The 24614-nt window shown below is 41.6% G+C and overlaps 1 protein-coding gene and 1 long non-coding RNA gene across 2 annotated transcripts in view; both read left to right on the forward strand.

Annotated features, from left to right (window-relative positions):
* Positions 1-14059: 14059 nt before the first annotated feature.
* Positions 14060-22198, forward strand: LOC121280022. The gene is made up of 4 exons (XM_041191651.1): positions 14060-14537; positions 14569-14645; positions 16265-16447; positions 21968-22198. The coding sequence occupies exons 1-4, from the start codon at positions 14060-14062 to the stop codon at positions 22196-22198; spliced, it is 969 nt and encodes a 322-aa protein (XP_041047585.1).
* A 2040-nt stretch (positions 22199-24238) lies between these two features.
* LOC121279594 overlaps positions 24239-24614 on the forward strand; it is a 49074-nt gene continuing 48698 nt past the window's right edge. The window contains exon 1 of the long non-coding RNA XR_005943443.1: positions 24239-24265. This is a non-coding gene — a long non-coding RNA (uncharacterized LOC121279594). The remainder of the gene's footprint in view (positions 24266-24614) is intronic.

The raw sequence follows: 24614 nt of genomic DNA on the forward strand, positions 1-24614 counted from the left end.
CTGTATAAGTTATCTCTTTGATTGAGGACTTAATATATAAAGTACATCGTTAGTTGAAGTTTTACTGTATAAATTATCTCTTTAATTGAGGACTCACAGTATAAACAAGCACTTTAATTAAGGATTTACTATATAAAGTGCCTCTAATTGAGGAGTTACTGTATAAGGTACCTCTTGAATTAAGGATTTACTATATAAAGTACCTCTAATTGAGGACTTACTGTATGAGGCACCTTAAAGTGAGGACTTACTGTATAAAGTAACTCATTAATTGAGGACTTGGTGCCTAAGGTAGCCCTTTAAATGAGGATTTACTGTTTGAGGGACCTCTTTCAGTGAGGACATACTGTATAATGTACCTCGTTAATTGAGGACTTACTGTATGAGTACATCTTTAATTGAGGATTTATTGTATAAAGTATATCTTTAATTGAGGACATACTGTATAAAGTACCTCTTTATTTGAGGACTTCCTGCTTGAAGTACCTCTAATTGAGGAGTTACTTTATGAGGACCTCATTAATTCAGGATTTACTATATAAAGTACTTTGTTAATTGAGGACTTACTGTATAATGTACCTCAAAATAAGGATATACTATATAAAGTACTTCTTAAATTGAGGACATACTGTATAAAGTGCCTCTTTAACTGAGGACTTACTGTAAAAGTATCTGTTCATTTGAGGACTTACTGTTTAAAGTATCTTTAATTGAAGAGTTACTGTATAAGCTACCTTTTTAATAGAGGACATACTGTATAAGGTACTTCTTTAATTGAGGACTTTCTGTATCAAATACCTATTTAATTGAGGATTTACTGTATAAAGTACATCTTTAATCGAGAACGTACTGTATAAGGTACCTCTTTAATTCAGGATTGACTGTATAAATTGCCACTTTAATTGAGGACTTACTGTATAAGGTACGTCTTTAATTGTAGACTTACTGTATAAAGTGCCTCTTTAATTGAGGATTTACTGTATAAAGTACATCTTTGAGGACATACTGTATAAGGTACCTCTTTAATTGTGGATTTACTGTATAAGTACCTCACTAATTCCGGATTTACTGTATAAAGTACCTCTTCAATTGAGGACTTACTGTATAAATTTTCTCTGTATTTGAGGATTTCCTGTATAAGTACCTCTTTATTTCAGGATTTATTGTGCAAAGTAACCCTTGAGGGGTTACTGTATAAGTTAATTGAGGGCTTACAGTATAAAGTACCGCTTTAATTGAGGACTTACTGTATAAGATAGCTCTTTAATTGACATACTGTATAAAGTACATCTTTGGTTGAGGATTTACTGTATAAAGTACCTCTAATTTGAGGACTTACTATAAGTTACCTCTTTGATTGAGGACTTACTGTATAAAGTACATCTTTAGATGAAATTTTACTGTATAAATTATCTCTTTAATTGAAGACTTACAGTATAAAAAACACTTTAATTGAGGATTTACTGTAAAAGGTATCTCTTTAATTAAGGATTTACTATATAAAGTACCTCTAATTGAGGAGTTACTGTATAAGGTACCTCTTGAATTAAGGATTTACTATATAAAGTACCTCTAATTGAGGAGTTACTGTATAAGGTACCTCTTTAAGTAGGACTTTTGTATAAAGTACCTCTTTAATTGAGGACTTCCTGTTTAAAGTTACTGTATAAGCACCTCATTAATTCAGGATTTACTGTATAAAGTACTTTGTTGATTGAGGACTTACTGTATAAGGCACCTTAAGTGAGGACTTACTGTATAAATTAACTCATTAATTGAGGACTTAGTGCCTAAGGTAGCCCTTTAAATGAGGATTTACTGTTTGAGGGACCTCTTTCAGTGAGGATATACTGTATAATGTTCCTCTTTAATTGAGGACTTACTGTATGAGTACATCTTTAATTGAGGATTTATTGTATAAAGTGCCTCTTTAACTGAGGACTTACTGTAAAAGTACCTGTTTATTTGTGGACTTACTTTTTAAAGTACCTCTAATTGAGGGATTACTGTAAAAGCACCTGTTCATTTGAGGACTTACTATTTAAAGTACCTATAATTGAAGAGTTACTGTAGAAGCTACCTCTTTAATAGAGGACATACTGTATAAGGTACCTCTTTAATTGAGGACTTTATGTATCAAATACCCATTTAATTGAGGATTTACTGTATAAAGTACATCTTTAATTGAGAACGTACTGCATAAGGTACCTCTAATCAGGATTGACTGTATAAATTGCCACTTTAATTGAGGACTTACTGTATAAGGTACATCTTTAATTGTAGACTTACTGTATAAAGTGCGTCTTTAATTGAGGATATACTAAGTACATCTTTAATTGAGAACATACTGTATAAGGTACCTCTTTAATTGAGGATGTACTGTGTAAGATACCTCTTTAATTGTGGATTTACTGTATAAGTACCTCACTAATTCCGGATTTACTGTATAAAGTACCTCTTTAATTGAGGACTTACTGTATAAATTTTCTCTATAATTGAGGATTTCCTGTAAAAGTTCCTCTTTAATTCAGGCTTCATTGTACAAAGTACCCCTTTATTGAGGAATTACTGTATAAGGTACCTAGTTAATAGTGGGTTTCCTGTATAAAGTACCTCTAATTGAGGATGTATTGTATAAGACACCTCTTTAATTGAGGATGTACTGTCTCAGGTACCTCTTTAATTGAGGACTTACTGTATAAAGTACCTCTATACAGTACATCCTGAATTAAAGAGGCACTTTATACAGTAAATCAATTAAAGAGGTACTTGTACAGGAAGTCCTGAATTAAAGAGGTACTTTATACAGTAAGTCCTCAATAAAAGAGGCACTTTATACAGTATGTCCAGAATTAAAGAGGTTCTTTATACAGTCAGTCCTCAATAAAAGAGGCACTTTATACAGTACATCCTGAATTAAAAAGTGCCTCTTTTATTGAGGACTGACTGTATAAAGAACCTCTTTAATTCTGGACATACTGTATAAAGTGCCTCTTTTATTGAGGACTTACTGTATAAAGAACCTCTTTAATTCTGGACATACTGTATAAAGTGCCTCTTTTATTGAGGACTTACTGTATAAAGTACCTCTTTAATTCAGGACTTCCTGTACAAGTACCTCTTTAATTGATTTACTGTATAAAGTGCCTCTTTAATTAAGGACCTACGGTATAAATACCTCTTTAATAGATGTACAGTATATGGTACCTCTTTAAGTGGAGACTTAACAGTATAAAGTGCCTCTTTAAGTGAGGACTTACTGTATAAAGTGCCTCTTGCATAGAAGATTTACTGTATAAAGTACTTCTTTAATTGAGGATTTACTGTATAAAGTTCCTCTTTAATTGAGGACTTACTGTATAAGTACCTCTTTAATTGAAGACATACGGTATATGGTACCTCTAAGTGTGGACTTACAGTATAAAGTCCCTCTTTAAGTGAGGACTGAACAGTATAAAGTCCCTCTTTAAGTGAGGACTGAACAGTATAAAGTACCTCTTTAAGTGAGGACTTAATGTATAAAGTTCCTCTTTAATTGAGGACTCACTGTATCAAGGACCTCTTTCAGTGAGGACTTACTGTATAAGTTACATCTGTAAGTGAGGACTTACTGTATAAAGTGCCTTTTTCATCGAGGACTTACTGGATAAAGTACCTATTTAATTCAGGACTTACTGTACAAGTACCTTTTTAGTTGAAGACTTCATGGGAAAAAGTTTCCCCCATTGGGGAAGACTGCGGGAGTGGGAGCGGGTGCGGGCGAGCCAGCAATCGGCGCCACTATGCGTCCCTGTGCAGGCAGATGGGGGATTCCATCAGCCAGGAGTGTGCTCTTTCACGTATGTGTGCGAAAGAGTGCACTCATGTCCCTGAGGCAAAGTGCTACCTCAGGGAAATCGGCTCTGAATTAAAATCTGCAATACAAATGATAGAAAAATTTCCCTGACGTGTCCCCTCATGTGACACTGGGAAGATAATTAAGGCCCGCCCAGCGTGATGTCCGCCGAGAAGCACTATGTGCTCCCTGTGCGGGCGGTGGGGGGGGGAGGGTGATTCCCTCAGACGAGAGTGCGCTCTTTCGCACATGCGCACGAAAGAGCGCACTCATCTGCCTCAGGGAGATCGGCGACAAATTTTAAAATGGTGAAGGAGCAAAAATAAAATTTCCCTGACATGTCCCCTCATGTGACACTGCCCCATGAGTTGGGACATGTTCATCACTTTAAAGCATACATTTCTTAAAATTTTAAAAACCCTCATGAAACCTCATCCCACCCATGGATGAGGTTTCATGCTTTTTCTGAAACCTGCCAGGGCTCCTGGCCTGCCCGCCAACATTAAGGTTGGATGAGCAGGTTCATTAAGTATCTCAGTTAGTTTTTAAATGGCCTCAGTTGGCTGTTGACAGGTCGGCGGGCGCACACCCGATTCTGCTGTGCCCCCGCTGACCTGAAAATGGAAATCTCGCAGGGTGACATCGGGAGTTCCGCCCGACATCATCCCGCGTCATTTTACGTGTTGCCAAGTAGATGGCCGACCTAAAAATCCTGACCACTATCACATGAGTTGGGACATGCCCATAATTTTAATTGAAACCTTTATTAAAAATTTAAATACCCTCATGAAACCTCATCCCACCCGTGGATGAGGTCTCACACTTTTTCTGAAGACCGCCAGGTTGGACGGGCAGGTCCACTAATGATTTTAATTCATTCCCAATGGCCTCAATAGGCTCCCACGCCGACCTGAAAATGGAAATAACAGGGGGTGACATCGGGAGTTCCACCCGACATCATTCTGCGCCATTTTACGCGTCGGCATGCGGCCCTCTCCCCCGCTCGCCAACTGGAAGATCCTGATGCATGTATAAAGTACCTCTTTAATTGAGGACTTACTGTTTAAGTAGCCATTTAATTGAGCACATACTGTATAAGGTAGCTCTTTAATTGAGGACTTACTGTATAAGATACCTCTTTAATTGAGGACTTACTGTATAAAGTATCTCTATAATTGAGGACTTTACTGGATAAAGTACCTCTATAATTGAGGGCTTACAGAAGAAGGTACCTCTTCAATTGTGGACTTACTGTGTATGGTACCTCTTTAATTGAGCATTTACTGTATATGTACCTCGTTAATTTAGGGTTTACTGTATAAAGTGCTGCTTTAATTCAGGACTTACTCTATAAAGTAGCTCTTTAATTCAGGATTTACTGTGTAAAATACCTCTTGGATTGAGGACTTAAGTACCTCTTTATTTGAGGAATTACTGTACAAAATACCTCTTTCATAGAAGATTTACTGTATAAAGTACCTCTTTAATTGAGGACTTACTGTATAAGATACGTCTGTAATTGAGGATTTACTGTATAAATTACCTCTTTAATTGAGGACTTAATGTAAAAAGTATCTCTTTAATTCAGGATTGACTGTATAAATGCCTCTTTAATTGAGGACTTACTGTATAAGGTATCTCTTTAACTGAGGACTTACTGTATAAAATACATCTTTAATTAAGGACTTACTGTTTAAGGTGCCTCTTTATTTGAGGACTTACTGTATAAGGGACCTCTTTCAGTGAGGACTTACTGTATAAGGTACGTGTGTAAGTGAGGACTTACTGTATAAAGTAACTCTATAATTGAGAATTTACTGTATAACTACCTCTTTAATTTACTATATAATACCATATAAGTACCTCTTTAATTAATTAATTATTGTATAAGTTACCTCTTGAATTGAGGAATTATTGTATAAAGTACCCCCTTAATTCAGGACTTACTGTGTAAGGTACCTATTTTATTGCAGATTTACTGCACATGCGCCTCATTAATTCAGGGTTCACTGTATAAAGTACCTCTTTGAGGACTTACTCTATAAAGTAGCTCTTTAATTCAGGATTTACTGTATTAAGCACCTCTTTAATTGAGGACTTACTGTATAAAATACCTCTTTGTGGACTTACTGTATAAGTACTTCCTTATTTGAGGAAATATTGTACAAACTACCCCTTTAATAGAGATTTACTGAGTAAAGTTCCTCTATTTGAGTGCATTGTATAAGTACCTCTTTAATTGAGGGCTGACTGTATAAGGTATGTCTTTAATTGAAGATTTACTGAATAAAGTGTCTCTTTAAGTGAGGACTTACTGTATAAAGTACCTCTAATTGAGGACGTATTGTATGAAGTACCCCTTTAATTGAGGACTTACTGTATAAAATACCTAAACAAAAACAGAATTACTTGGAAAAACTCAGCAGGTCTGGCAGCATCGGTGGAGAAGAAAAGAGTTGACGTTTTGAGTCCTCGTGACCCTTCAGCAGAACTGAGTGAAGCTTAGGAAAGGGGTGAAATATAAGCTGGTTTAAGGTGGGGGCCGGGGGTGGGGGGGGGGGGAAGAGAAATTGGGGGGGATGGGGTGGTTGTAGGGACAAGCAAGCAGTGATAGGAGCAGATAATCAAAAGATGTCACAGACAAAAGAACACAGAGGTGTTGATTTTGGTGATATTATCTAAACGAATGTGCTCATTAAGAATGGATGGTAGGGCACTTAAGGTACAGCTCTAGTGGGGGTGGGGTGGAAAGGCTAGCAGGGCATAAAAGATTTAAAAATAATGGAAATAGGTGGGAAAAGAAAAATCTATATAAATTATTGGAAAAAACAAAAGGAAGGGGGAAGAAACAGAAAGGGAGAAACCTCACAGAGGCTGAGCGTCAACTTGCAGACACTTCCTCCTACCTCTCCCTGGACCATGACCCCACCACTGAACATCAAGCCATTGTTTCCAGGACTGTCACTGACCTCATCTCCTCTGGAGATCTTCCTCCCACAGCTTCCAACCTGATAGTCGGACGGCCCGCTTCTACCTCCTACCCAAAATCCACAAGCAGAACTGTCCCGGTAGACTGATCGTGTCAGCTTGCTCCTGCCCCACGGAACTTATTTCTCATTATCTTGACTCCCTTCTCTCTCCTCTTGTCCAGTCCCTTCCCACCTACATCTGTGATTCCTCTGACAAATTACGTCACATCAGCAATTTCCAGTTCCCTGGCCCCAACCGCTTCCTCTTCACCATGGATGTCCAATCCCTCTACACCTCCATCCCCCACCAGGATGGTCTGAGGGCCCTTAGCTTCTTCCTCGAACAGAGGCCCAAACAATCCCCATCCACCACTACTCTCCTCTGTCTGACTGAACTTGTTCTCACACTGAACAATTCTCCTTCAACTGCTCTCACTTCCTCCAAATAAAAGGTGTGGCTATGGGTACCCGCATGGGCCCCAGCTATGCCTGTCTCTTTATGGGGTACGTGGAACATTCCTTGTTCCAGTCCTACTCCGGCCCCCTTCCACAACTTTTTCTCCGGTACATCGATGATTACTTAGGTGCTGCTTCATGCTCTCGTCGGGACTGGGAAAAATTTATTAATTTTGCTTCCAATCTCCACCCCTCCATCATCTGCACATGGTCCATCTCTGACACTTCCCTTCCCTTCCTTGACCTCTCTGTCTCAATCTGGTGATAGACTGTCCACCAATATCCATTACAAGCCTACCGACTCCCACAGCTACCTCAACTACAGCTCCTCACACCCCGCCTCCTGTAAGGATTCCATTCCATTCTCTCAGTTCCTTCGCCTCTATCGCATGTTCTGATGACGCTGCCTTCAATAACAGTTCCTCTGACATGTCCTCCTTCTTCCTTAACCGAGGTTTTCCACCCACGGTCGTTGACAGGGCCCTCAACCATGTCCGGCCCATTTCCCACGCATCCACCCTCACGCCTTCTCCTCCCTCCCAGAAACATGATAGGGTCCCCCTTGTCCTCACTTATCACCCCACCAGCCTCTGCATTCAAAGGATCATCCTCCACTATTTCCGCCAACTCCAGCATGATGCCACCACCAAACACATCTTCCCTTCACCCCCCCCAGCAGCATTCCGTATGGATCGTTCCCTCCGGGACACCCTGGTCCACTCCTCCATCACCCCCTACTCCTCAACTCCCACCTATGGCACCTCCCCTTGCCCACGCAAAAGATGCAACACCTGCCCCTTCACTTTCTCTCTCCTCACCGTCCAAGGGCCCAAACACTCCTTTCAAGTGAAGCAGCATTTCACTTGCATTTCCCCCAACTTAGTCTACTGCATTCGTTGCTCCCAATGCGGTCTCCTCTACATTGGAGAGATCAAACGTAAACTGGGCAACCGCTTTGCAGAACACCTGCAGTCTATCCGCAAGAATGACTCAAACCTCCCTGCCGCTTGCCATTTTAACACTCCACCCTGCTCTCTTGACCACATGTCTGTCCTTGGCTTGCTGCATTGTTCCAGTGAAGCCCAACGCAAACTGGAGGAACAGCACCTCATCTTCCAACTAGGCACTTTACAGCCTTCCGGACTGAATATTGAATTCAACAACTTTAGATCTTGAACTCCCTCCTCCATCCCCACCCCCTTTCTGTTTCTTCCCCCTTCCTTTTGTTTTTTCCAATAATTTATATATTTTTATTTCCCCACCTATTTCCATTATTTTTAAATCTTTTATGCCCTGCTAGCCTTTCCACCCCACCCCCACTAGAGCTGTACCTTGAGTGCCCTACCATCCATTCTTAATGAGCACATCCATTTAGATAATATCACCAAAATCAACACCTGTGTTCTTTTGTTCTTTTGTCTGTGACATCTTTTGATTATCTTCTCCTATCACTGCTTGCTTGTCCCTACAACCACATCCCCCCCCTCCACTTCTCTCCCCCCACCCAACCACCGCCCCCCTCCCCTTAAACCAGCTTATATTTCACCCCTCTCCTTGGATTCACCTAGTTCTGTTGAAGGGTCATGAGGACTCGAAACGTCAACTCTTTTCTTCTCCACCGATGCTGCCAGACCTGCTGAGATTTTCCAGATAATTCTGTTTTTGTTTTGGATTTCCAGCATCCGCAATTTTTTGTTTCTATCTGTACAAAATACCTCTTTGTTTGTGGACTTACTGTATAAGTACCTATTTGAGGAAATACTGTACAAACTACCCCTTTAATAGAGATTTACTGAATAAAGTACCTCTAATTGAGTGCATTGCATAAGTACCTCTTTAATTGAGGGCTTACTGTATAAGGTACGTCTTTAATTGAAGATTTACTGTATAAAGTGTCTCTTTAAGTGAGGACTTACCATATAAAGTACCTCTAATTGAGGACGTACTGTATAAAGTACCTCTTTAATTGAGGATTTACTCTATAAACACCCTCTTTATTTCAGGACTTACTGTTTAAAATACTTCTTTAATTGAGGACTTACTGTATAAGAACCTCTTTAATTGAGAACTTACTATATGAAATACCTCTATAATTAAGGATTTACAGTATAAAGAACCTCTTTAGGTGAGGATTTACTGTATAAACAACCTCTTTAATTGAGGATTTACTGTATCAAGTAACTCTTTAATTGAGGACTTACTGTATAAGGTACGTCTTTAATTCAGGATTGACTATATAAAGTACCTCTAAGTGAGGACTTACCGTATAAGGTACATCTGTAAGTGAAGGCTTACTGTGTAAAGTACCTCTTTTATTGAGGACTTACTGTATGAAGTAACTCTAATTGAGAATTTACTATATAAGTACCCCTTTAATTGAGGATTTACTGTATGACTACCATTTTAATTGAGGACTTACTGTATAAGGTACTTTTTGAATTGAGGAATTATTGTATAAAGTACCCCTTTAATTCAGGAATTACTGTATAAGTATTTCCTTGATTGAGGACTTACTGTGTAAAGTAGCTATTTTATTGAGGATTTACAGTATATATACCTCATTAATTCAGGGTTCACTGTATAAAGTACTTTAATTGAGAACTTACTGTATGAAGTACCTCTAAAATTGAGGATTTACAGGAGAAAACCTCTGAGTGAGGATTTATTGTATAAACAACCTGTTTAATTGAGGATTTAGAATACAATGTACCTCTTTAATTGGGGACTTACTGTATTTAGTTATTCTTTGAGGATTTACTGTATAAGTACCTCTTTACGTCAGGATTTATTGTACAAATTACCACTTTAATTGAGGACTTACTGTAAAAGTACCTCTTTATTTCAAGACTGACTGTATAAAGTACCTCTTTAATTGAGGACTTACTTTATGAAATACCTCTATAATTGAGGATTTACAGTAGAAAGAACCTTTAAGTGAGGATTTATTTATTGTATAAACAACCTGTTTAATTGAGGATGTACTGTATAATGTACCTCTTTAATTGAGGACTTACTGTTTAGGTACCTGTTTAATTGAGGATGGACTGTATTAGGTACCTCTTGAAGTGAGGACTTATTATATAAAATACCTCTTTAATTGAGGACTTCCTGTATAATGTACCTCTTTAATTGAGGACTTACTTTATAAAGTACCTCTTTAATTAAGCACTGTCTGTATACGTACCTCATTTAGTCTTATCAGCTCTCCTGAGTCTGAGATTTTGTGATTAATTTCATTAAACGTGAGAAAGGAAGCTCAACAGTTTGTCTCATCATCAGGACCTATTACCTTTACCAGGGCCTATCCATTTCCTATAACCCATTCTTTCCTAAAGCACTAAACCTCCTGAAACAAATTCTCTCTCAGCTGGCAGTAAAATACACCTCTATACTCTCCAAATTTTCTCCGAGATCTCAGCCTTGATGAAAGCCCATCTCCCTGCATGTAAAGCATTCAAATGTGCAAAACAATTGAAATAATTACAGTACTTTCTACAGCAGGAGGACCATCATACAACAGAGAAGACGATTTGGGAGTTTGCCCAGGGACTGATAGGTCTATAATCTCCTACCTTCTTGGGTGATTTTTTTAAATGAACCACCTGTCCCAGTGAGGTTGTCAACTTGTTAAAATTGCATTTCGGCGATCACCACGATTCCTTTCCTAGACTCCACTGCCGAAAGGACTACGGCTTCGATAGTCATGACCATGATGTTCATGTTTTTACACATCTCTGAACTCACGATTGGCATTTTCAATTTCACTTTCCATTTTCAACCAGAAACTTCACTTGTCTCCTAATTTTGGTTCCTGCCCCTTTCTCAATGATTTTATCAGTAATTATCCTTTGTGCATCCTGTGTATTATTGTAGGAAAATGAAATCTCATTGCTAGGTTTACAAAATGTGGAATGAAAATATTTTTGCATTTGCCATACATCTAGATCCATGGCAGCTACCTTGTTAACGTTGTGTGTTTGTGTGTCAATGGAAGGCTTAGAATATGCTGGCTTCCTCTGATACATTTGACAGGTTTCACATTTTGCACTATTCTATCAGCCTTGTATACTCTTCAGCAGTTACACCTGAACCATTTAAATCTTTGCAGGATTTTTAACCTTTGACCTGTAGGGTGAGAAAATTTCCTTTTAATTTTAAGACAGTTTGCTTTATTCCTCTCTGATTCTTATCACCTGATGCCATCTAATATACCAGTGTCAATAATGCCTTGACCGGATAAACTGCAGATTTAATGACCAGAATTTTAGCGACAGGCTGGGAGCCAGGAAGGTTGGCAAAATAGTGCAGGAAAATATGGGGAGGGGGCATTTTGCCAATGGCAGGAAAAGTGGCAGATTGGCAAGCCACCAGTAGTCCAACTGAACCACTAAAGTGGGCAATTAATGAACTCTTTGCATCTCAGCAGGCATGTTCTCACATTGGGGGTGCCTGTTGCCATATGGATAGGCCATGCAGTGAAATCTAAGTTTCCAAGTGGGAGGAGGGGCCACATCTTTAGGCACTCCGTGACTTAGGAGCCCCCAGAAACAGGTCGCTTCCACAGCAATGATGTTGCCTTCCCTCAGCAACTCCTCCACCCTGATTGGGGGCCTGCCTGTGTGGCACCAATGCCATCTGACCCTGTTTGGCACTCTCCGAGGGCACCTGGCTATCAGTACACCCCCACTGCAGCTGCAGTCCTAGTACTGGCCATCATTAGCAGTGGTGCTGCTGAAGGGCAGCCACTTAATTGGCCACTGACAGAATATGCCTCCCCAGAGTTTCAGCCTCCATGATAAAAATCAGCCGACTGACTTTCTTTCTTCATGTCAAGTTTCTTTTGTCCCTTTTTCATAGAAGCTTTACACAACAGCATAGGTATCTCACTAGAGACTGCAACCATTACCTTACATGGAATTCTCTCTTTAGTGACCTCAATATGTTGTCATCAGCAAACCTAAAGCAAGTAGTACTTTATATTCCTTCATTGTATATCAATCCTCACTACTTAGTGATACCAGGTAACATTTTAACCAACCTGTTCCACACTGTTGAAATACAAACACTATCCAGCACTATACAATTGAAGGATCCACAGCCAACACATTCATCACAGGACTAAAGCTCCATGTGACCAGTATTCATTCAGATTCATTATTATCTTCATCTGCTTCCTTAGAATTCTCTTTGCATGTGCCTTTGAGGACCTTTCCTCTCTGCTTTGGGGAGTTCACCACGTAACAATACTTTGAGTCACACCTGAAGCATCTAATAACTGTTCCTGGGTTAATCCTGGAATTCAGGCTCTTATCATTGCTGTTCCAATTGTGTCTTTTGCTTTAATAGCCAAATCTATTAAAGATGCTACCAAGGAGCCAACCTTTAATCTTTCTATTGTACCGACAACTGCGCTTGGTATCTGGACCATTTCAAAATCTGGCAATTCTTCCTCCTTTGTGTCATGTGAAATGTCTCATTTCTTTGAAGACTTAAGGAAATGACTGTTGCGCCAGGAATTTTTCAAGACAGCAGACATCTGATCCAACAGGGTCTCCTTCTTGGGGATCTGAACACCCCACACCCTGGCTCAATGCCCTCCTGCCCCAACATTCCCCAGCTCCTTTGTTCTGCTTATATTAGACCAGAGCTGGTGGTGCTGTTAGGAGGCTAAGTGATGGGTGGATGGGAGCTGGGTATGACGGGCTGGGGTGAATGACATGGGGTCTGTGGGGGCGAGAAACACTGGAGATCTCATGGGGTGGGGGGAGCTCAAATTAAAAATTGATGTTAAAACCCTTGGAAACACTGAAAACAGGCCTCAAGAGCTTCAGTTCTTGAGGAGGAAGATGGAGTGGTTTTGCTTCAACTAGGCCTCACCACTAGAGCTGGTACTCTCCTGGACAAGCACTCCAAATTGTTGGAGCCCTACCATGTCGCTCTGCAGCCCATGATGAAGGTAAGAGGGTCATTTCAAAGACATTCAGCCTATCTCAGTGCTCGGAGAGGAGATTCCCCTCAGGACAATCACTGAGCTGCACTGGATCAGAAACCATGTCAGGTCATGACGAGCTTGTGAACACTGAGAGGCTAAGCGGGGGCGCGGCTCAGAGGAGGCGGGGCAGAAAGGGATGAGGCTCTTAGGGGGGGTGCGGCACAGAGGGGACGGGTCCAGTGAAGGGGCCGTGTCTCAGGAAGCGGTATGCCGAAAGGAACGTGGCTCTCTAAGGGAAACAGCCTCAATGAGGGGCCGGGGCTATGATAGGGCGAGGCACTGAGGATAAAAACAAAAAAACCGCGGATGCTGGAAATCCAAAACAAAAACAGAATTACCTGGAAAAACTCAGCAGGTCTGGCAGCATCGGCGGAGAAGAAAAGAGTTGACGTTTCGAGTCCTCATGACCCTTCGACAGAACTTGAGTGAATCCGATTCACTCAGTCGAAGGGTCATGAGGACCCGAGACACTGAGGGCGCAACTGTAATGTGGCGGGGCTCTGAGGGGAACAAGTCGCAGAGGGGGGTGGGGCTGTGAGCGTAGCTTAGAGGGGGCGGGGGTCGGTGAGGGGGCGTTGCTCAGAGGTGCCCGCCTCTGATTCATAGCCAATCACCTTTAAGCCGGCCTGTTCCTGATTAGCCAATCGGAGCGTTCTGATGGATTGGCTAATAAGCGCACTGAACCGTAAACCAATCAGGAAACGAAAAGCTGCCCAATTGCGAAACGATTGGGAAAAGAAATCCCTCCTCAGTCGCCCTGGTAACCAAACTGATCCTTCAGAGCTGGAGTAGTTGCTGGCAGCAGGGATGATCCTGTGGGCGAGGGAGAAGGATTCCGAGAGGGGGAACGGGAAGCTAGAACCAGGGGAGAGGGGGAGAAGAGAAAGAAGGATCCAGGTAAGCGAGACAGGGGGGAGAGAAGGAGTTAAGTTGAGAGAGGAGGGAGCTGTTTATGGGGGAGAGGGAGCTGGGAGTGGGGAGGATCTGTGTCTCTGGCGCCGCCGCCGACGGCAAATGGTCCAAACCCACTTACTTCGAATGGCCTCCAAGACCTTTGGCTCCCCAAAATGTCGGCTCAGGGTCATAACCGCAGTGCCAGCTCCAGACCAGCCCCAACTCCGGGCCTGGCCCCGGCTGCAGCTGGCCGGGGTGGTGGAGGAGCTGGGAGTTACGGGACAGGGTGAGGCTGGCTGGGGGGTGACCGATTACACTGAGTGGTTGTCGGTGCGGAAGCGGCAGAGAGCAGAACTGGAAATGATGGCCGATGTTAAGAGGTGGATCAACAGCAAAATTTCAGCCAACGACCTGGAGCTCCGCGTCTTGGAGACTAGAGAGTCGTGAGCGGAGAGACCGAGCCCGGGACAAAATCCCCACCCAGCAGGCCCAGCCTGAGGTCAGCATCCACATCCTGAGCCCAACTGTGTCCCTCTCCTGCCTCCGCCCCCCCACCCCCACCCCCACCCCCACCATTTAATGTTGTATGTTCAATAGGTCTCTCAAAGAGTTTCTGAGTTTGTGTGGTTTACGTTAGTTGCCTGTCTTTTTTCATAACCCCTCTGTTTGCTTTTTCACATCCCTTCTTAACCTTCTGTATTCAGCTTGGTTCTCAATTGCATTTGCTACTCGATACATGTTGTAAGCACACTTTTTCTTCTTTAACTTAATTTCTATCTCCTCTGTTATCCAGGAAGCTCTGGATTTGTTTGTTCTACCCTTCCCTTTTGAGGGAACATACCTTGACTGTGCCCAAACCATCTCCTCTTTGAAGGCAGCCCATTGTTCAGCTACTGTTTTTCCCGCTAATCTTTGGGCCCGAATCTTCAGTTCGGTGAGTGGAGGTGGGTCCTGCTCACCGAGGTGTAAAATGACACACGGTGATGTCAGGTGCATGTCATTTAGATTTTGCACCGAACTATCAAAGGCCTATTAAGGCAATTTAAATAGCCAATAAAGCAATTAGCTGAGCTGCCCATCCAACCTTTACGTTGGCGGGCAGGTGAAGAGCCCAGGCGGCCTTCGCATTTTTCATGGAACCTCATCCACAAGTAGGATGAGGTTTCATGAAGTGTTTATAAATTGAATGAAAATTTTTATAGAAATTCATTGACATGTCCCAGGTCATGTGACAGTCACATGAAGGGGCATGTCTTAAAATTTTTTCTGTTTCTTTATTAAAATTTTGGGAACTTGAGAGATTTCTGTGCTCTTTTGTGCGCATGCACAAAAGAGCACAGGCCCTGACCCAGGGATCCCACCCTGCCTGCACAGGGAGCACTCAATGCTTCCGGTTGACCCTCCCACGTAAAATGGCAGCGTGGACCCTTTCTGCTTTCAATTCTGCAATGGAGCTTCTTTAAGATGATCTCCCTCTGTGTCTTCACTTCAGGTGTTTCTATTGAGGTCAGAATGCTGTTTCTTTAATTTTCCAGCATTTGAATTTCTGCTCCAGCTTCTGAGGTTCTGAGTTTTACCCTTCACTGCCACCATCTTGTATGTTCAGTATGTTTCATGAAGAGGCTCTGAGTCTTGTATGATTGAACATTGTGTTTATTGATAATACATAACTGTGTTGCTGAAAAAAGAGACATGCTATCAAAATTTTTCAGCTTGCACTCGTCAGGATAGCTCACAAGAAATTACCAGCTGCAATAGGGGAACAACAATTTACACTGCATGAGAAGACAGTGCAGGTTGGAGATGGAGATGATCTGTGACAAAGCACTTACTCATAAGAGTTATATTTAATCACTGAACAACATTTCAAAAAGCAGTACTGATAGACTAACAAGAAACACTGCTGATCACAAGTGTAAAGTGTAATCAGCCTGAGGTGTAAAATGGTGCCATACCAAGTTTTAGTTCACTATATGCATGGAACGCAATGCAATACAGTTGAGCATTGTGGCTGATTTTACAGACCAGGAAACATTGAGTTCCTACTCCTGACATAGGTAATGACAACAAAGAAATTTAATACTTGAGTTAATGCAGTAATTTTGACATGTTTTGCAGCGATACACATCACAGCAACAACAGGCATCAAACCAGTTGATTAATTTGCCTTCTCTGGAGTCAGAGAAATTACTCCATGAAGATTTAAACAAAAAACAGCTGAGATTTGTAGACTCCTTCCAAAGCAGTGATAAAGGAAAGAAAGGGAAACTTTCAAAATATGACCTCATGTTGTTTGAAAAGGTGAGCACAGACACTCAAGGATTTGAGGTCAATGGTACGAAATGTCACAGGGTCATGCCCCTGAATTTCCAATATGTCATCCCAATTGTGAGTTTTATATAATGACATATATAGTGTAATATCATTTCTAACATATATAACTTAAATCTCCTGTGTTGTTCTCTATTAGAATGCTGACTGTTAAGTGTCTTTCATGCAATCGACTGAGTATTTACAGAACTATTCTTTAAGAATAGCGCAGGTCACGAGCAAAATAAATTCTGCAGATGCTGGAAATCTGAAAGTATGGAAATCAGATTCCGTGTAATTTTTTTTTAGATAATAGCACCATTGTGTAGAGCTGCTTGACAGGGGGATGGGAACTTGAACAATGATTCAAGATGGAAGAAAGAAAACTTGGAAATTGAAGACTGGAAATTAGTGAATGTCAGAGAAAGTGGGGGGAAAAAAAGACTAGAAAAGTTTTTCAGCAATTATACTTTAATAATGCAAGAAAATTAGTGTATAATAGTTGTGGATACAGATATACACTTGGAACTAACACTGAAACATGGCTTAAAGGAGAAGTGGCAGCACAACATTCCTGGTTGCTGGGTTTTCAGACAAGAGAGTAAGTGATTAAAAAGGAGGGGAATGTAATATTGGTTACAGCTGTGAGGGGACTTTATACGCCAGAAGGTTAATCAAACGAGGCCATATGGGTTGAACAGAAAAACAAAAAAGTGCAATTACACTGCTGAATGTATATGGTAGAACCCCCAGAACGTCAAAGGGAGATAGGGAAACACGTAGGCAAATTGTTAAGAAGTGCAGAAGCAAAGGGATGGAAACAGCAGGGGATTCAACCACCTGAATATTAATTGGGGATAAATTCAGTGTAAAGGGTGTAGCGGTGCAGAATTCTTAATGCATTCCAGAACGTTTTATCCAGTGCATAACAAACTGAGCAAGAGGAAGGGTCACTCTGGGCTTAGTTTTATGGAATGAAGCTGAGCCGGTGGAAGAACATTATTGTGGTAATGATCATAATTCAGTCAGAGTTTGTGTTATGATTTATGAATTAGTTATAAAAAGGGACAAAGATAGATGAGGAGTAAAAGTTTTCAAGTGGGAAAGGCCCAAATTTGGTAAGCTGAGATGTGATTTGGCAAAAGTGGACTAGAAACAGCTACTTGAAGGTAAATCAGTGTCAGAACAGTGGCAAGCATTCAAGAAAGAGGTAGAGTTCGGAACAAATTTGTTCCTGCACAAAGAATGGGTGTGTAGAATTCAGGGCATTAGTCAATTAATTATTTTACACTTTTACATTCAAGTTCTGAAATTATTTGAAATGATAACCCTTATTGGTGTCTGTAGTGGAGCTCAAACCCTCTCAGATTCTGCAGCGACTGCACTAGACTCCGGCTTCTTTAAACCAACTTTATTCGAGCATATGCAAGGGAGCTGCAGCCATTCCGTAAGATGAGGACGCAGCTCCCTGATAATTACATTCCGCTACTTTTGTACTATTTTCTTATCACAATACAGTTGAGTACATTTGAATACATCAAAAATCAATGCCTAACACACTGATTAATCAACTGATGCTCTACTATCTCTATTGAGTTCGTATACATGTGACTATGTTTATCCAATCATTCCAAAATATGTATACATGGTTATACTATCCAATCATATTCAGGTACATATTCATGATTGTATTACCCAATCAGAATACATGAACCTTGGTTTTGTAACTCCAAACTGTTTGTGTTTCATCAAAGCCCCTCTTTGTCCATAGTATTAGCTTAGACATGGGAAGATAAACAATATTCCCCTTCCTTATCTGTTGAAGGGCACACTTAATCTATTCTTGATGTCATGCTTTGTCTCCAGTCTGACTCCCAAGACTGTGCAAGGTTGCTTAATAGCACTAGCTGCCAAGAGACTTTAAGCATTTTCAGTAAATTCTCACTATTTTCTTTGAATACATTTAATTCCTCCAAACAGTGAAGGTGATTATATTTTGTTCAGAGCGCTCATATTTCTGCTTGAGTGTCAAAGCGTAACAACATCACGCTTCTACTCAGGTATAATGGTAATCTCCATAGAACTATTCCCTGGCTGAGCCCCTGGTGCTGTCACATCAAACCTTCAGAGCACAGGAAAGCCTCTGGAGACTAGTTTAATCTCATGTCACCTTGTTATTTTTGAGTTGTCATGTACCTATCTACCTTCCCTAGCCAGGTCAAAGACTCAGGATCTCTTGCTTCCCTCGCTTAAACATTTGTCAGGTCCTAAAAACATTCCAATGCCAAGCTTGACTAAAGCAAGGGAAATACAATGACCTTGGAATTTGACTATCTTGTCTCAGATTCAAGGCACTCTGCCTACATCTGGGCTTTTGGGATTCTCCCAAGGTGTTTATCTACTCGTTCTTTTGCCCATTTTCATGCTTTACTAAATTTCTGCTAAAATTTAGTTTTTGATTATTTGGTTCCTTTTAAAAACTTCAGGGCCAACAATTGGCCAATGAAGGCTCATATCACAGTTCCCCATCAAGTCACTTCTCAACTATGTTTAACCAGGGTGTATCACAAACAGGAATATAGTTCAGTATAAGCAGAATCATATCACAACTAATGAAAACTCAAATTTACAATCTCATCATCCCAAGATACTTCACCAGAACATTATAAAACAAAATATGAGACCGTGCCACAGAGGGAAATGTTAGGTCAATTGACTGAAAGCTTAAACGAGGAGTTAAGCTTTAAGCAGTATCTTAAAGCAGAAAAGCAAGGTAGAGAGGCAGAGAGGTTTAGGGATGGAATACCAGAGCCTGGGACTGAGGCAACGGCAGGCACAGCCGCCAATGGTGGAGCACTTAAAATCAGGGATGTTAGTGTCAGAATTAAAGGAGCACAGCTATCTCGGAGAGTTGCGGGTTTTTTTATTTATTCATTCATGGGATGTGGGTGACACTGGCTGGGCCAGTATTTATTGCGAATCCCTAATTGCCCTTGAGAAGATGTTGGTGAGCTGCCTTCTTGAACCGCTGCAGTCCCTGTGGTGACACAGTGCTGTTAGGAAAGGATTTTGACCCAGTAAAGGAATGGTGATATATTTCCAAGTCAGGATGGTGACTGGCTTGGTGGGGAACTTCCAGGTGGTGATGTTCCCATGTGCCTGCTGCCCTTGTCCTTCTAGATAGTAGTGGTCATGGATTGGAAGGCACTGTCTAGTAATGCTTGGTGAATTCCTTGGTGGTACACACTGCTGCCACTGTGCATCGGTGGTGAAGGGAGTGAATGTTTGTGGATGGGGTCCCAATCAAGCTGGCTGCTTTGTCCTGATGGTGTCAAACTTTTGTGGGAGCTGCACTCATCCAAGCAAGTGGGGAATATTACATCACACTCTTGACTTGTGCCTTGTAGATGGTAGATAGGCTTTGGGGAGTCAGGAGGTGAGTTACTCGCCACAGGCTTCCTAGCCTCTGACCTGCTCTTGTAGTCACAGTATAAATATGGCTAGTCCAATTCAGTTTCTGGTCAATGGTAACCCCCAGAATGTTGATAGTGGGGATTCAACGATGGTAATGCCATTGAATGTCGGGGGTTCGATGATTAGATTCTCTCCTGTTGGAGATGGTCATTGCCTGGCACTTTGTGGCATGAATGTTACTTGGCACTTGTCAGCCCAAGCCTGGATATTGTCCAGATCTTGCTGCATACGGATAACTGTATAGCTAGGGAAAAGAGTTTAGTGTGGGGATGGAAGACCATGTTTTCAGTCTTCCCAATATTTAATTGGAGGAAATTTTTGTTCATCCAGTACTGGATATCAGATAACCATTCTGATAATTTAGCAACAGTGCAGGAATGAATAGAGGCTGGTGGTGAGGTTGAGCTGGGTGTTGTGTGAATGTGAAAACTAGCACTGTGCTAATGGATGATGTTGGTGAGGGCAGATTGCAGATGAGAAATGGGGGCTGCTAAGTTAGCTGTGGCTAACACAAGAACACAAGAAATAGGAGCAGGACTAGACCCATCAAGCCTGCTCTGCCATTCATACAATTATGGCTGATCTTGGGCTTCAACTCCATTTTCATGCCCACCCCCCCATATCCCTTAATTCCCTGAGAGACCAAAAATCTGTCTATCCCAGCCTTAAATGCATTGAACAATGGAGTATCCACAACCCTCTGGGGTCAAGAATTCTAAAGATTCACAACCCTTGGAGTGAAGAAATTTCTCCTCATCTCAGCCCTAAATGATCGGCCCCTTATCCTGAAGCCAACAAGACATTTGCTTTCCGACTCACTTGCTGCATCTGCATGCTGACTTGCTGCGTTCCTTGCACAAGCACGCTCAAGATTCTTTGAACATCAACACACACAAGTTTCTCACCTTTTAAAAATATTCTTTTATATTCTTACAACTAATATGAATAACTTCACACTTCCCTAGATTATATTCCATCTGCCATCTTGTTGCCCACTCACCTAACCTGACGATATCTCTTTGCAGCCTCCCTGTGTCCTCCCCACAGTTTACCTTTCAGCCTAGTCTGGTATCATCAGCAAACTTTAATACGTTACTCTGTTTCTTCATTAAGATTGTAAATATCTGAGGCCCCAGCACTGATCTTTGGGGTACTCCACTATTCACTACCTGCGAACTTGAAAAAGCCCTGTTTATGCCCACTCTTTGTTTTCTATCCATGCTAATATATTACCCCCACATATATGAGCCCTTATTTTGCCTATTAACCTTTTCTGTGCCACCTTATCGAATGCCTCTTGGAAATCCAGACATCTACTGGTTCCTTTCTATCTACCTTTACCTTTAGTTACCTCATCATATGCCTTTGACACTCAAACATCGACAACACTACTTTTGTCAAGCCTCTCTGTTACCAAGGTAGTTACAGCACAAATTTGATGCAAAGTAAAGCTGCCTTCATATTGCCTCACCCCGAGACAAGTGTAGCGAGTAAAATTTCAAAATGCTCCGATCCTTCCTGAACACCCCACTGCCCTCATTGCAGACTCCACCTACCTTACTTATTAGCCCCCCTGACTCCCCTCCTCCAGCAGCCTGTGCCTCTTGTTGAGGAGAGAACACCCAAAACGGTTTGGTCATTTTTGTTTTTCTGGCTTGTATGTATTTGCTCCCTCTTTGGAAGCACATCTTCAGTATACCGGTTTAGAATAACTTCCCTGCTTTTCACTCAATATCCCAAGCAATAAGGCCTTGTGCTTGATTTGCTTCTTTTTTTAAGGCCTTGTTAGCATGCATCTCAACTAGTCCAACCTTTCTTCATATAATCAACATTCACGGACTAGCACCTTCTGTAGGAGTCATGACAGTGAACAGGGCTATTGCCTTGCAGTCACTCAAGGCACCTGTCAACAAGAGAAATCTGCCCTGAGACTTTCTGATTTTGCTGTGTTAGTCAATTTACCCACTGAAACATCAGCTGTTCTGAAAGATAAGATTCAATATTTGCCACTCATTGGGTCTGATCTTAATCCTGTAGAGCAAAATGCATCACATGGACCTGATAGAGGAATGTCTGCTTTTGAGTGGAGAGGAGCGTTCCATGGCCTGCCATTCTCTACCAACTACAATGGGAGGAGAGATGGGGGAGGCAACCAACACATATCGACAACGATGCCTGACGGATTATAAGAAAATTCTGGAAATGTGCCAATACTATGGCATCACTTTTACTGAAGGGATGCTTGAGAAAGATGATGTTCGAATCTAATTTATTGCAGCCTGCTTTACAAAGCTACCACACACCACAACCTCAACTTTAAAAATGACCTGCAGATTGCTATTTATTCACATGCTTTCCAACTAAGAAACTGAGTTGAGAACTAGCTTCTTGGTCTTGGGTTCATTGCTATTCAACATCCATAAAAGTATTCAATATTCATGACACATGTACCAATATTTCATAGAATGCAACAGCATAGAGTCTTTAGTTATCTAGGGAGTATAACTTTTCTTTTGTGTGAATGTGTTTATTCTGCACCAGAACCATCTTTTTAGTTCAATTGCTGTTTTCCCTATCAATTCTTGACTTCAATCCACTTGGGCCAGATCCCTTTTCAACTCACAGAATTCTCTGGTAAGTAGTACAGATATGGTGGTGTTATAAAACTGAATTGTCATTGGCTTCCTTACTTCAAAGCATGTTGTGTAAACTACAAGTCAGTGGCAGTTAGCAGCCAAACAGCTGTAAGTAGGTCCATGACCAGATGCTAATTCTTGTGGCTGTTGTCTGACCAGTTGTAACTATACATTTGTACAACGCATTTGTTAGAGGGATATTTGCTGATGGACCGAGGTGTGAGCTTGGAGTATTTGCTAATTAGATTGGTTATGGGAATTTGATGAGAATGGGAATTTGGTGAGAGTAGGAATTGGATGCAGAGGTGAAAGATGGTGCTAAGTGCTTTAAAGCAGGGGTGGGGTACATTCCATATGCTTAACACAAATATCAGCATTCCATATTCGCAATACATTGCACTCTCCTGTTCTCTCCCCCAATGGCCTCTCTGCCATATTTTTAATCCCAATGGCTTCACTACACATGACCCCACAATTACTTCATTCCTCTGCCCTCACTCTCCTGGATTCATAACAAGAGATTCGCTCCCATGGCTTACAGTTACATATAATCAGAAGGAGGCAATTTGGCCCATCTTATTTGTGTTGGCTGTCTGCAAGAGCATTTCAGTTAGTCCCACTTCACCACCCTTCCCCTTTGGAAGTTGTTGTTGAAGGAGGCTTGGTGGGTTCTTGCACTGCATCTTGTATATGATGTCACAGTTCGAGGGAGTGAATGTTGAAGGTGGTAGATGGGGTTCTAAGCAAGTGGGCTGTTTTGTCCTGGATGATGTTGAGCTTTTTGAGTGTTCGAGCTGCACTCATCCAGACAAGTGGAGAGTATTCTATCACACTCTTGACTTGCACCTTGTGGACACTGGCCAGATTGCAAGCCTTTCCTCTTCAGGTGCTTATGCTCTTCACCATCGTGGTTTTCAAAGTATCTGCCTGCATCACCCACTCAAGCAGTGTACAACAGATATGAGCCATTCACTGTGTAACAGAGTTTTTTCCTCATGTCACCAGTGATTCATTTGCTAGTTATCTTAAATTGGTATCCTCTGGTTCTGGAACCTTCCACAGATGGGAACAGTTTTTCTCTATTGTGTGTAGAACCCTAATGATTTTGAACATTTATTAAATCTCCTCTCAAACCTTTATTTGAAGGAGAAAAATTCTAGATTCTCCAATTTATCCACTCACCCCAAACTCAGAACCATTCTCATAAATCTTTTCTGCACCCTCTCTAATACGTACCTTCACTACCTTCCTTATGTGTGGTGCCTAGAGATGACCACAATACTCCTGCTGAAGCCAAACCAGTGTTTTATTTCAAGTTTTTAAAAAAAATTTTTCTTGGGAATTGGGTGTTGCTGGCTAGGCCAGAATTGTTGCTCATCCCTAATTGTCCACGAGAACAGATGGTGTTGAGCTGCAGACTATGTGGTGTAAATGCACCCACAAGAAGTACCCAACAACAGTGAAGGATTGAAGATACATCTCCAAGTCATGACGGCGTGTGATTTGGGTATTTGCAGGTGGTGACATTCCCTTGTGTCTGCTACCCTTGTCCTTCTAGGTGGTAGTGATTTTGGGTTTGGAAGGTGCTGTCGTAGGAGAGGAGCCGGGAGTTGGAGAGGAGCCGGGAGAGCAGAGGCAACTAAGGGAGTTCGGTGAGGAGGGAGCGAGGTGATCCTTTGAGTACCGTGAGTACGGTTGGGTAAGTATTTACTACTATTATTGCTTATAGTTTTTAAGGTCTTATTTTGTGGTTCATCATCTGTAACAATGAGGAGCAGGGAAGAAGGGCCCTAGAGTAATTGATATTATTTCATATTATGTATCTTCCAAAAGGCTTAATTTAATTTAAAGGTGTAAGTCATGGCAGGAGAGCTGAAAACAGTAGTGTGCTCCTCCTCTATGTGGGAAACCGGGAACGTTCCAAATGCCCGGGGCCAGCATGTGTGCGGGAATTGTCTCCAGCTGCAGCTCCTGGAAGTCCAGGTTTCAGAGCTGGAGTGGCGGCTTGGGACACAGTGGAGCATCCGCAAGGCGGAGAGTTTCGTGGA

This window comes from Carcharodon carcharias, chromosome 7, assembly GCF_017639515.1.
Source record: "Carcharodon carcharias isolate sCarCar2 chromosome 7, sCarCar2.pri, whole genome shotgun sequence".
In the NCBI taxonomy this organism is placed as follows: domain Eukaryota; kingdom Metazoa; phylum Chordata; class Chondrichthyes; order Lamniformes; family Lamnidae; genus Carcharodon; species Carcharodon carcharias.